Here is a 13945-nt window from a genome sequence, read left to right as displayed (position 1 = left end):
TGTCAGAAATCAACCAAACATTTGTAAATTCTAATACTACAAAATGTTGCTTCCAAAAGAAACTTGAAAGATAAGCATAAATAGCATGTAATAAGATACAGAAAAGGTAGTGAATTTACAAAATAACTTCTTGTAAGCCACATGTTATCTTATAGCTAAATTATACGAGACTTTTCGAAGCCAAAGTGGCACAACATCTATATTCCCTGCACACAAAAAAGTATGATGGATTTCATCACATGCTAAAAAGGACTTTTTCCCCCTATATAAAAAGCATACAGAAATCACTCCCTTCACTATACCATTCACGCAGAACGGCTCCATATAGGTCCAGCTCCTCACCATTCAAGTAACTTATCATCTTTCATCTTCTAATTTGACGGGTTTGATTCCAGATCAAATTATGCACCTGCGATCCAATAAGATTACTTTTACCTCCTCTACTTTGATATATGCAGACAACAGGTATACATCCGCTAAACAGCAGTTATTAAGTCGAAAAGGCCTTTACGCCTAGCGAAGTCTGTTGTCAATAGCAGGCTTCCATGAAAAATTAAGTTGCAGACCAGGCCATGTGCGCTTTTTGTCAACTATTGATGTGTGATGGGGCTAGCAGAATGCAATAACCTTGATGTTCCGTTACTTGTGGAGAGAGCAACTAGTTCGAGCACCCAAACTGCAATCTTCAAATGCGAGACAAAAAATCTTCCTCCCCAAAATATGGTGAATAACCAACCTCTTATCTATTACAACCGGCCAATTCTGCAGGAACCCAGCACACGGTTTAAAAATTTTACAAGACCAGATCTTGGAAACATGTAGATAATGTTTACATTGACGCTCCCATTATTCCTTCGAACCTGTAGCTCTGGAATTCCTTCAATGAACCTCTTTATGTCCTCAACAGCAAGCAATGGAGTGACAAGTACTTCAATAACGAGTTGATGATGATCACTGAGAACTGTTATTAGTGGATGAATGACGAATATGTATAACGAAAAAAATTAATCACAAAGTTAATATTATAGGACCTATTGATGACTGGAAGATATCATACAGCATTGGCTGCACTTCTCGGCTGTTGTGTTCACATTGAACAAGATTAACTAACAATGGGAAAAATCTAGGCAAGTTTCTCCTGAATGATTTTCTCTCCAAGCTCATGAACACCTTCAAAGTTAGCACAAGGATAGGAGTCCGTGCTGCCAATTCCTCTTTCTTGGCTGATGGCAGGGGAAGTAACCAATGCATGTTTGAGTTGTTGCTTGGAGATGGCTGCTTTTGTTGGTGTCCTGCACATTTCAAGTATATCTGTAGGGATTCCACACACGCTGAAACCAGTTTGGATTCTATACTCATCTCTTCTGAAAGAGAGGAGTTATTACAAAGTAAAGTATTCAAAAGCTTGAGGTAGTTCTGATAAGATTCATTCTCAAAGTGAACTACTGGAGGGTAAGATATATCCAATAATGAACAAGCTCTCTCCAGCTTCTGTTTTAAGTCGGTTTCAGAATTCATTTCACTTGCATGTGATGCAATGGATGAAAGGATCTCCAGAATAATGCTCATATTATCTGCTGAGAAGGAGTTATGATGCATCTCATACAACTTCATGACAGCCTGCTCAACAGGAATCCAAAAAGTGTCAGGAACTAATCAAGATATCTGAAACACATAATATATATAATTTTACTAGTCCAAGATAATTGTGGCACATACAGTGATCAAAGTAACTGTGTTAATATCTGTGAGATAACAGGATGAATCCTTGATGTATTTTAAATCCTGTCCATTTGTCTTGCCTCTTTTACTCATAGAAGATATGAAAAAAAAGAATTATTCATAAACAATTGTTACAAGATTAGAAATCCTGCTTCATTTGATGAACATGGACCTCAAGAGTTCCATTCTCACAAGCAAAATTTATATTCATTTCAGATGCTAGGAGAAGGAAAAAGGCAGGAAAAGATAATCCTGAAGGCTCAAGTAACAATGTGCTAATCTTTGATTAAAAAGGTTACTGAAACTGCATTGTTCAAGAGTTGGCTTGTACATCTCGTTTCATGTTCAATTTGATTACAAATAATGCGGAAAGTTAGAAAATATGGAAGGAAAAAAAAATGTGAGCAACATGTCATTTCCTTCGAAACACAGGCTGAAATGAAATATCTAGTAGGCGTTTCATCAGTTGTGCAGAAAAGGTGCTCTAAATTATGCAGGGTGGTGTATTTGGATTCTGGGGCTGGTAATGAACTTGTAGGCCAGCTACCTGCGTCAACTATGAAGCATATCTTTTATGAGGAAAACCTACTTGTGAACTAGTGTTCCAACACTACAAAAAACAAACAGGAGAAACACGTTTTTCTTTTAAGATATCGTATATGGACCCCCACATTTAAGGAGTTAAAACTTTTGTTCAGTAATGTTCATTATGAAAAGGACAATCCTCTAGAAAGTGTGCAATCTCCAGGAATCATGACAATGTGCAATAATAAACTGAGCATTATCCCATCAAAATGGGATAATTATGAAGAGTGACACAACAAGAAGAAGACTGGATTCATGTTCTCTCTCAACAAAGGAAACTATGAGCAATAAAAGGGGGTTGCCAAACATACAATAGGTCTAACAGATAGGAGAAATGTTGATCAGGTATGTTTTGATGATACAAATATACTGTGTGTTTGGCTAACTTGGTTATTGCAGTATCAAAAGATATATTCTGCTACATCATTCAAGTTGATCAAGGATGAAGAGAAATCAAGATAAAGTTGGACTTCATATTGTAACTTTTACTTTATCTTAGATTGTTAAAGCCTTGATGCACACACACACAACAGAAAAAGTAACAGGTTTCGGTGATACATTAACTTTGAAATTCTCTATAAAATCATAAGAGCATTGGATTGGGATGATTTTGGATTCATCACGTAGATATTTGAAATACGCATCTAACGTATCCAAAATCACTCAATTTGGATGTCGTAGTAAGAAGTTATGTCCATTTTAGTATGTGTTGCTGATTTTGCTTTTCTGGTCAGTCGACCGGGATCACTATAGCAGTCGACCAATTAACATATTTGTCAATTTTAGTGTATGTTGTTGTTTTTGCTTTTCTGATCAGTCGACTGGTCACTGTAGCAGTTGACTGATTAGCCTGTTTGCTCAAAATTTAAATCTCTCTAGCCACTCGACTTATCCACACTTTAGTCGACTTATAATAGCAGTTTTTGACTGTTAAGTGTTTGAATTTGGATCAGTTTTTTACTGTTATATTTTGGTTTTCAAATTTATTTTCAAACCCTTTAGGCCAACCTAAGATTTCTATAAATAGGCATGCCTTTCTCATTTGAAAAGATGATGAACAAAATTCATTATGCTTTGACTTTTGAAAATCTTGGAAATTCTGAAAAACTCTCTTTATAGCCTTATTGTCCAAAATTTAGTGAGGCAAAATATTGAGAATTCCTATTAGCCACAGATCAATTAAGATCACTACACATCAAGGCTTATAGGATTGTTATAATCTTCATCAATAAACCACAGATCAATTAAGATCACTACACATCAAGGCTTATAGGATTGTTATAATCTTCATCAAGAAAAGTTATCTCTGATTTGAGGGAAGAAATGTTCTCTCTGGTTTGAGGGAATGAATGTCTTTCTCTGATTTGAGAAAGGGTGTGCAAATTGACAAGGGGATTGTCAAGTTTGTGCAATGATTATTCTTGTAAGGTAATTCAAGAATAGTGAAAAATCTCAAGCGGGTTGTTTGGGGACTGGATGTAGGTCTAGAGGACCGAACCAGGATTTTTGCGATTGTGTTCTTCCCTGGTTTGATTTACTCTTAACTCTTTTTTGGTTATTGATTATTGATTTAATTTTTTATTCCAGTGCTAATTTATTTATAATTTCGCAAGAATTTTCTTAAACACTATTCACCCTTCTTTCTAGTGTTAGCATTGCATACAGGATCTAACAAAGGAAACTATGAGCAATAAAGGGGGTTGCCAAACATACAATAGGTCTAACAGATAGGAGAAAATGACTTATGATTATATAGCTTAAAGTTATGAAGCAAAGTAGAACTTAGAGATAAAGAAAGAAAACTTCTGCTTGTACAAGCTGCCGTAACTTGTAAGGACTAATTCTACTATAGACAGGAAGCTCGACAGCAAGTCGGAATACCTTTACAATTAGGAGCTGGACAGCTATGTGACCCGTCATTCTGACAACAGCATAAGTTGCTGCCTCCATATTGGCATCCTCTTCATCATCATTAATGAGCTCATGATCTGAATATTCATCAGCCTCTGAATAAGCATGAATCCTACTTGGTATCTCAACTTTGTTTGCTACGTCAACAATTCTCGAAAATACAGTAAGTGTCAAGGCAGCAGCTTTTTTAAGGAGAGATAAGACTTCTCTCCATTCTGTTTCCGATAATCTCTTTCCAACATTATCCATCAGATACAATAACCCAGTGACACCAGTGTTAGCAGATTGTTGATAGGGGCTTCTGATGAAACTTGCTAGGATTTCTGCAAAATGTCCAAGTTGAGGGCGCAGCAGATCGAAAAATTTTAGAAATAAATCTGCTAACAATTGTGCTGCCATTATATCGGTTTCATAATTCCTAAAATCTTGCTCTAGTTGTTTAGAGCTATCCTCTGGTGGGACCTGATCACGTGCATGCCATGATCTGCTAAACAACGGGTCAATGACAGATTTGAAGATATTATTCCAGAATGATCGTGAGAAAAGGTGTCCATGGTCCCTTAGGATGTCAAACAGCATTTCTAAAGCACTCCTCCTAATTGTTGGCCGTGAATCAGATGTCAACTTCGATAACCCTGAAAATATAGCAAGGTCAATGTCACAACAGTCATTAGCAACAAACACCACTGAAACTAAGCTAGGCAAGAAAAAAAACTGTCTTGAAAATGCTACTACCAGCTAGCAAAGGAACCCATAAATAAACATGATCATCTTTATACGCTGAAATATTTTCATCTGAAGCATCTTTAGTTTCTGAATGACACTCCGCGTTCTTGTCATGGCAGATGACTCCTCCTTCTGCAAGCTTAACAGCACAGAAACGAAGAAATGCAATAGCATTAAGGCTGGCATCATCATTAAACCTGCTCTTAGTGAAGGTGATTAGGCATGTCACACAGTCAGTGAAAGCTGTGGTCTCTGTCTCTGTTGTGTAGGAAAAATAATCCCGAACTATTTTCTCCATGGTCTCAAAAGCCAGCAAAACAATGTTTTTACGCTCGTCAGTTGCAGCAGCAGTAAAGACCTAGATTTCGAATATCAGAACTTCAGATTTGAAGGTAGTGGCAAATCAAACTAAGAACATCACTATTTTAAATGCGCAACATTCAGAATTTATATTCTTCAATGTTGCTAAAGCTTTAGAATTCTTATGATATAATTGCTCATACTTAAAAGAACGTTATGGCTTATAAAGCTCTAACATACCGTAAAAACACTTTTCCATCCAGATTTCACATTGTTTACGCGACTCAGAACCATCTGAGAAACACATCGAACAATTAGTTCCCTTATTTCCAAAGAACTGCTCTTCTGCATAACAATCACAAAAGGCCTTAAAAATTCATTCTGAAAGTTATAATTGGCCAGTTCCTCCCGTTCCAGAAACTTCATGGCTAACTGCCGCAACGAATCCATCACAAATATTGCAACAGAAAGGTTTTCTGATAAGCCAACCGAGACAAAGAAATCAGAAAGGACAGTCCACATGCGAGTCCACACCAACCGGATGCGATTCATATTGTAATGACTGTGTGCATGACAAATAAAGCAATTAGAATGAAATACCAACTAAAGGCTACGCAATACATTCCCAACAATTTTCAAAACGAAAAATAACTTACGCAATTTCCACTATTTTTGTCAGGCTGAAAACACGAGGATCTGTAGCAGACTGCAACTCTGACATGGAAACCTTGCAAAGGGCCTTTACAAAAGCTACTATCGCATCACCATTCAGTCTTTGGCTATGAACAAAAATGTGGTTCAGCTCAGAAGTTCCAATCTGGTCTAGTAAATTTAAATTTGAAATGAAGTTGTTCATTTGTTCTGGAGTAATTAATCCTGAAGTGTTAACCCCAATTGATGCGCTATCATAAGAACCACCACGTACAACAGCCATCATTGCTGGAGTTTGAAGAGCATTCACTTTTTTCTTTAACGATGCAACAGAGGGTGACTTTTGCAAATTTTCTTCTGAATCAACAGGAGTCGCATTAAAAAAGGCAGCATCAAGAGGTGCACCCTCTCCAAGAAGGTGCAAATGCTCAAATCTAGAAAGGCATGTCAATACGTGCTCCCATGCATCTTGTAGATAATTACCATCTTCAATAGCAATGGATATAATGGCCTGTTGACAAGTTAAAAAGACCAAAATGAATTTATTCAATGCTAAAGTGACAAAACAATAACAAAATGCAATTATAAAAATTATTTAGCAGTCAGAAAGAATAAACATATGACATCCAATCAAGAAGTCAACACATGCAACACAGAGTATGCACATGATTCCAGTCGTTCCCTTTTCTTCCTTATAATTTCACAGTGCAACATCAATAAATTTAAGCCCCAACTTTTTCTTTTTGATCTGGCCCTGACTTCTTATGCAAGTCAGCAAATCAGACATCCTCAAATAACTGTTTAATTATTGCATTAACCAGCTTATCAAACTCTATATATATAAAAGGAAACTAACTTATTTTGTTATCTACAGACTACAAGACTAACATCCCAGCAATCTCTTCCACTTCATTATAAGCAAACTATTTATTTTTTTATCTACAAGACTAGCATCCTAAAAAATCTCTAGCACTTCATTTCCACTGTTGTACACAAACGTTCGATGAGGTTACCCTGCAAAATCCATCAGATAATATCTTGAAATCACTTTTCTAATTTTTTTTATAGCACAGAGCTCTGTTTGGCTCCATGTCGAAACTTGAGTAGAAGACAGCGCCTTCATTTCACCAGATTCCATTTACACGAAATAATCACCAAAACAATGTCAACCACAACAGATAAAGTAGAATGCAAATTGTGTATGACATGCAACTAAAAACCTTCCTGAGTTATATTTATACATATATCTGTTACATTCTGTCAAAAACATTGATAAGAGACTTTCTAGAATAACTGCCAACTACTGAAGGAGTTTCTTTTCTCTTTATTTTTTATTTTACTTCAGCTGGCAATCTTTTGTATTCGAGAATTTTTTAACAAGGAACTCATCAATAAGTGGTTGCTTGCAGTAAGCTTAGATAATAGGACAGACATATAGATAGCTATATATCGGATTTATATATGTGAAATGTGTTAAAATTTGGATTTATTTCTTGTGGGCTCAAAAGGAGCTCAGCTAAAATAAAAAAACACCCAAAGTAAACATGACTGAGACCAGAGTAGACACAAAAAGAAGAACGCTGGGCTTCAAGGAAGACAGAAGAGAATGTGCAGAGGCACCAATAAAGAGATTGCTTTATATACATTGTTGACCCGACAATCCATTTTAAGAAGTTTTTGGCTAAAGTGGTTAGTTGGCATGGTACAGGGCGCTAATTTTAAGACGTATCGGGCTCAAAACTCATTAATAATATCTTGTTTCTTACCAGCTATTCTACCTTCCCATGCAAGTGAATTTCACCCAGGAGGGCTTTCCAGATCACACAATCCCAGGTTAGACAGAGTGTTAAGTTTGATATACATTGTTCTCCACCAACCCAATAGGCAACTAGGCATAAGTCCTCTATTATATAGATGACTTGCGGATTTTGATATTTGATTAACATGAAGTAAAAGATGTGCCACAAGCTACGAGAAGCTGTCAATGGAGCTAGTGGCACTTGCCATTGTGTTTGACTACAGAAACAAGGGGTACATGAAGGTAAGATTGGATGAAGTTAGGACCAGCAAAGAATGACTATAAGAGGTCTGAACTGGGGGTGGCTTAAATAACTGGAAAACCCAACAAGAACCAGAACCATAGCGGTTTCCAGTCAAGATAAATTGGCATGCGCATGATCAAACCTTCTAACCTGTTAATTATACAGTTTCTAATTAGTTGCCTGGCACTACTGCTTACATATCTTAACTAACTGACACCTACTCAAATTCTTATTTGCTATGATCAGGTTCCTTTCGGTATTTTGGAGACTTTCCTTTGGCTTGTTCCAGCACAAGTGAGGACTTACCTTCGGGCTGTTTCAAGCAAAAATTACCTAATGTAAGCCCTGATACCACACACTCGTTATGGACAGTAACTCATCCTAATACTCACTGGGTACATCATACATCGATATTCTTAAGAAGGATGCAATGTCTTTCAATTATGCAACTATACAATAGCCATATAGTTATTTAACAAAAAGAAAGGCTTTTAGAACTATCTAAAAGAAACAGTTTGTTTACTCTTACCTTAACCGCATCAACATTCTTTTGCTTCATATCGGCTGCATTATGAAGGTATGTAAACTTGGCAACTGATGTAACAAAAGCATCTCTCTGTGTCTGCATGCACATGACTGATGTGACATGCACAGCACATCGAAAGCCTAAAAGGCAATAGGATGTAGCAGTCTTGTCGTCACTTTGGTCAAGCGTCACACTGAAAGCAGCCATCATCGGTGCCCAGCAAACTTCCGTCATGAACCTCAGAATTCCTATATCAGTCACTGTATAATAAACAGACCTGCATTACCAAAAAAAAGAATGATTTCAAAGTGAAAAATATCATAAGACACATATTCTGCACTTTTTTGTTGGTCTTACTCTGTTTTGCTACCCTTTGCTTTAAATTGCTCTTGTATATGCTTAATAAGCATGTCACTGGCTCCTAATGCCTTTTCTTCTGCTTGCTTCCAATTGACTAGATTAAAAATGTTCTCTAAGCCCAAAAGTTTAATGCTGCTTGTTTGCTTACTCTCAGGAGCTAAGGAATCTGCTTTCATTTTGATTTCATTTCTGACAATTTGATCATACAAGGCACTCAAATTTTCCTCAGGTAAATCCTTGCCATCATCAATCCCTCGGTTGTTACGAATGAAATCAGCCTTGGACATCTGCAGAAATAGTAAAATTACGATATGTCTTTGAATACTGTATTCTGTGGAAATCAGAGGACATAATTTCCAAACGTACCTTATCTTTAACCATGTTATTGTGTGCATCTGTGTTAAGCATTATCACAGAATAAGCAAGAACATATGCTGTATCTGCACTGGTGAAAGAACTTGGATTGCATTTGCAATAGCGTTCGGCAAATTTTTCCATGAGGCGATCAATTTTCTGTGCTTCTCCAGGTAACCTGAAGCCTCGTAGGAAGAACCTAATAGCTTCCCCAAAATCCATACCCTCAAAATTTAGTGAGTCCACATATGCATGCATAACTTTCAAAGGGAAATCCTCTCTTTCACCCAGATAGTCCCCAATCATTGTTTCGTTCAGACCAGCAGTGGTTTTCAGAAATGAAGCGACTTCCTCTGGAGAACCTCCAATTTTCTTGGCATTAATCAGAAATTCAATACCCTTTGATGGTTTCCTATTAAATAGTGAGATTCCTTTCTGCATGTAATTGTTCAGTTATCATCATCAGTTGCACGGGTTAAGAGTACAGATCAAAAGTAATTAACTACAGAGTGATATTATACTGTTATCAGGTAGCTGTAAAAAAAGATGCCAGCTAGGCTATGAAAGGTTATTAGTCTCTTACCTGAAGCTCTAACTTATACGCCCGACGCTGCTCAAGTGTGGCAGCATTGGATAATTCAGAATTTGCATCAGACTGCAGATCATAGTCAATTCCAGTTCCCTCTTCTCCATTGAGTGCACTATGGTTCTCTCTTGAATGATCAATTTCAGGGGTTCCTGGAGCAATATCTTCAGTTTGCAATTGTTGGTCCATCCAACTTCCCATGGACTTAATGATAGAAGTCAAACACTTAACTGACTCGATACGGAATGTAATATCTTGAGCTGGTGATAGTGTGGTTGTAGATCCAGCCGGTACACCTAAAGCAGTCTTTAGTAGGCCATTGACAACCCTGTAAGCATCTGATTGAATTAACAGGGCTTTAATACATTTTTATAGTAGATTTCAGAAGTCATTCAGAGGTAACATTTCGTGAAGAGTATTATTCCATATATATGTCCACAAAGACAATCATAGTTCTGTTAGATTGTTTCCATTTCCCTCTGTTACCAAAATTATAAATAAATAAATAATAAAAAGGACCAATTGCTCATATAATTTTCTTATAGCATACCTTTCAAAAATATTTGGTTCTTCCACGTCACAATCATAGTTCACAAAAGTATCGATAATAGTCTGTGGATCTTGACATATCTTTTCCAACAAGTTGAGAACTGTCATTTTCTGCAAGAAACTTGGCTGAAGCACATTTTCCAGAACTCGAAGGACAAGCATGGGGAAGAAAACTCCAATTTCCCCTTTTAATCCAGATCTGAACTTTGACAATAAGATCATAAAAATTGAACATAGAAGCTGGAAAATACTCATCACGGATAATGCACTGTTTTTCAACAATGATAAGCAGAGATACTGCTTAATAGCTCCAAGAAACCTGCATAAGGAAGCTACTTGTCAAAATTCTAACAAATAGTTAACCAAACTAGAATATGCTGAGACACTTAATTTAAGTGCATTAATATAAACATGGTCTTCCATTTTCCGTGGCAACATTGAAATTTCTGTCTAAAATGAAGATAAATAAATAAGCAATCTAAATGTCCCAATGGATAATCACTGATAAACGATTAAACATTCAGTCAATGAATCAAATAGTTGAGTTTCATTTTGAATTACCAACAGAGTTAACACATTCTTCTGATGATGTGGTGCTGCTTCAGCTAATCAGACTATCAGAGTAGAGCCTTGTCATAATCAAATGAAAACCTTTTAATTCAGTTGGTTTCCTACTTGGAGCTAGAACACATTCCAATATTGCTTTAAAGTAAAAAAGTTATTAATCTTTTGCTATCTTTATGGAATATGACTGGGTGAACTAGATTGAACCTAACCAGCTCATTAAAAACACGCCTACAGCTTAGTAGGAAAAGACATGCTGAATACACACTTCTACATACTATATCCATCATATGAATAATATCTACTCTAGTATGTTATAAACATCATACAATGAGGGATTAAAACAGGAGCTCAACGAGGGGAAGACACCTCTCACAAGAACGCCAAAATTCTTACAAATAGGGGTAAAACAACACATATAAACTTTAATAAAGAAGTCTCAGTGATCAATCCCTTTCAATATTTTTAATCAAGTGTAGTTTTTGGGTACTAAAAACCTAGAATGACAAGTGAGGAATACATAACTTGTGTCTCAAAAAATAAAAATAACATCCCATGCGTGTAGAATCCAACAAATTTACACCTAATTGATCCAATAATGGCATAAGCATATATCTAAAATCCTACAATTTCCAAAGATATTGAGTCTACATCCTAAAATTTTAGTGGCATGATGCAACCTATTTTTTTCCGTGATAACCAAACATCATCACACTGATTTTATTTATTTATTTATTTATTTGCATTCATAACTTTTATGACCTTTGTGCACACTGCACAATTTCATCCCCGAAAGGAACATTAAGCCCCCAATACCTGCACTGTTGTAAAATTGATGTCCTTCACTTGTTCCAACTTTATCACACCTCCTCAGAAGAAGTTACTTCTTGTGTCTTCATAATAGATCAACATTTTTATAATCATCTTTAATAGATTCAAACACGACAGCTTCTACTTTAAGAACAAGGATCTATTGAGCTCTCATGTGAAATTTGTGGCCAAAAAATGCACAAATTCTTACAATATTACCTGCTCCCTAACCTTATTCCTAACCTTAATCCACCATCATTCTCCTCCAGTCAAACCAGACAATTTCCCCTTCCCACCACTTGGGCTCCATTCAATCTCTTTGATGATAAGATACAATTCTCTTGTACTATATTGGAACAGTTCAAGCTTTTTCTCCCAACGTATTCATCTGATTAATAACTGAGACTATTTTCATCTTTGCCTCCATCAAAGCACTTTCTACCACCATATACACGACACTAGAATTCAAGCAGGCAAGAACCTATTCTGCCTCATACCCAGTTTAATAACCTGTGACTCCTAAAGTACGCATTTTATCAACTCTTGAAGATCTGGAAAGTGTCACCTCAAACAAAGAGAAAATCAAATAGGATGGCACATTCGTGCGACCACGAGCTCATTGTCTTTGCCTACCATGTTACAGCTTCCTGGCTACTTAATAACTTCATTGTTCTTGATTTGATCGACTCTTGTAGGCCAAACAAGAGCACACCCAGGTAAATGAACTGGTTTAACATAAACCCTAACCCAAACCCAAACCATATATATCAAACATGTTAAAAGGGGCATCTTTGATTCCTGAAACAGGTAAAGCAAGAAACAACCTGCAATAGATGCGGCAGCACGATAAGAAGGGAAGAGAAGCAGCCTGCAAAAGTAATAGCAGGATGATAACAAGAGAAGAGACAAGGAGTCATGGTCGAGTCCTATTTTTCCCCTACTTCTCCGAGATAAAGGTTAAAACAGGCTAGAATTTAACAACGTTTCAAGACTATATTCACCGATATCTCCATTTATCAGCTGAAACAAGATTTAGACCAATCTTGAATTCATCAGATTCAGTTATATTAGATGATCTTATGCCACATGAAAAAAGAAGCTAGTTCTCTCCCTACCAACTAGATTTTTACGTTGTACAAGCTTTCTCGAAGGTATCGATACCTATCAAGTCCCCTTTTAGGCTGCATTGTAGCTAAAGGCCTGGTTATATACTTTCCTTATCGTTCAAACTTTAGCTTCCCAACTGTGGATCATGATTAACAAAGATGATGACGGAAAACAAGAAACTTCATCTTTTTATCCTTTTTGTGGGTGGCCCAAAGGGATAGAGGTCATGGTCAGGTTCAAGGAAGATTTGAACTCATAAAGAGGCTGTATTACAATTAGACCATACCTTGATCATATTTAGCAAAAATCAGCATACAACACCCATCTCAACAAAAACACTACAGGAGCAAAATCATTAAGTTAACCACCCATAGAACTAAGCAGTAGACATCGGTATAATCAATAGCTCAGCATCAACTTGAAAGCCCCTCAACAGTTCATACTTTCCCTGAAGACCAAGTTTTACCAAAATTTATCTACTACCATGTTTTAAGCTTGCTCATGAATTAAATACTTGCGGGCAATGCATGATTTTTGTACCTCTCATTTTCACCACATGCAATCAAAAGTGACCCATGAAAAAGAAAAAAAAAGATCAGAACTTACTTGTCGTTCGTCCTCCAAATCGGACCGGCATTCTCCATAACCATCTTCAACAGCTCCAAAGACAGCACCTTTCCCCTCAAAAGCAAAGGATCCTCCTGCCCCTCCTGCGCCGCAAACTTCATCGAGAACTTACACAAATTCTTAAACAAAAAGATGCCATCCTCCCTAATCCTACTCAACTGCCCATCATTCTCCTCCCCCGAACCAATCTCCCCTCTATTATTCCCTCCCCCGTCCCCGCTCCACTCCATCGCCTCATCAATAAAACTCTGCGCCGCCTGCACCAAATTCGCATCGTTCAAACTCCGATCCGACAGATCCAACAGATCCACGACCGACACGGTCTTCACCGTCACCTCAGCCGAGTCCGCCTCCACCCTCGCAAACACAATCACGAGGATCTGAGCGAGGACAAGCTTAGAAACAACCTGATTCAGCGCAGAGCTGCTCCCAAGGTACGCATTGTAGCAGCTCTTCAGGATCTGGACCAGCGCCTCGCCGCGGACCGAGATGACGTCGGATCGGACGGCGGCGACGAAGAGGCGG

The 13945-nt window shown here is 37.3% G+C and overlaps 1 protein-coding gene across 1 annotated transcript in view; it reads right to left on the bottom strand.

Annotated features, from left to right (window-relative positions):
- LOC109840990 (brefeldin A-inhibited guanine nucleotide-exchange protein 1-like) overlaps positions 97 to 13945 on the bottom strand; it is a 14232-nt gene continuing 383 nt past the window's right edge. Inside the window, 11 exon segments of the mRNA XM_020409832.1 lie at positions 97 to 1620; positions 4189 to 4853; positions 4954 to 5302; positions 5485 to 5806; positions 5901 to 6406; positions 8467 to 8740; positions 8821 to 9110; positions 9190 to 9612; positions 9761 to 10091; positions 10314 to 10631; positions 13400 to 13945. The exon segment at positions 13400 to 13945 is cut by the window's right edge and continues 260 nt beyond it. Of these exon segments, the coding sequence (XP_020265421.1) occupies positions 1009 to 1620; positions 4189 to 4853; positions 4954 to 5302; positions 5485 to 5806; positions 5901 to 6406; positions 8467 to 8740; positions 8821 to 9110; positions 9190 to 9612; positions 9761 to 10091; positions 10314 to 10631; positions 13400 to 13945 (4636 nt within the window). The 3' untranslated portion in view covers positions 97 to 1008.

Source organism: Asparagus officinalis, chromosome 5 (assembly GCF_001876935.1).
Source record: "Asparagus officinalis chromosome 5, Aspof.V1, whole genome shotgun sequence".
Lineage (NCBI taxonomy): Eukaryota > Viridiplantae > Streptophyta > Magnoliopsida > Asparagales > Asparagaceae > Asparagus > Asparagus officinalis.
The sequence above is the reverse complement of the archived record's forward strand: the minus strand, read 5'-3'. Positions and strand labels throughout refer to the sequence as shown.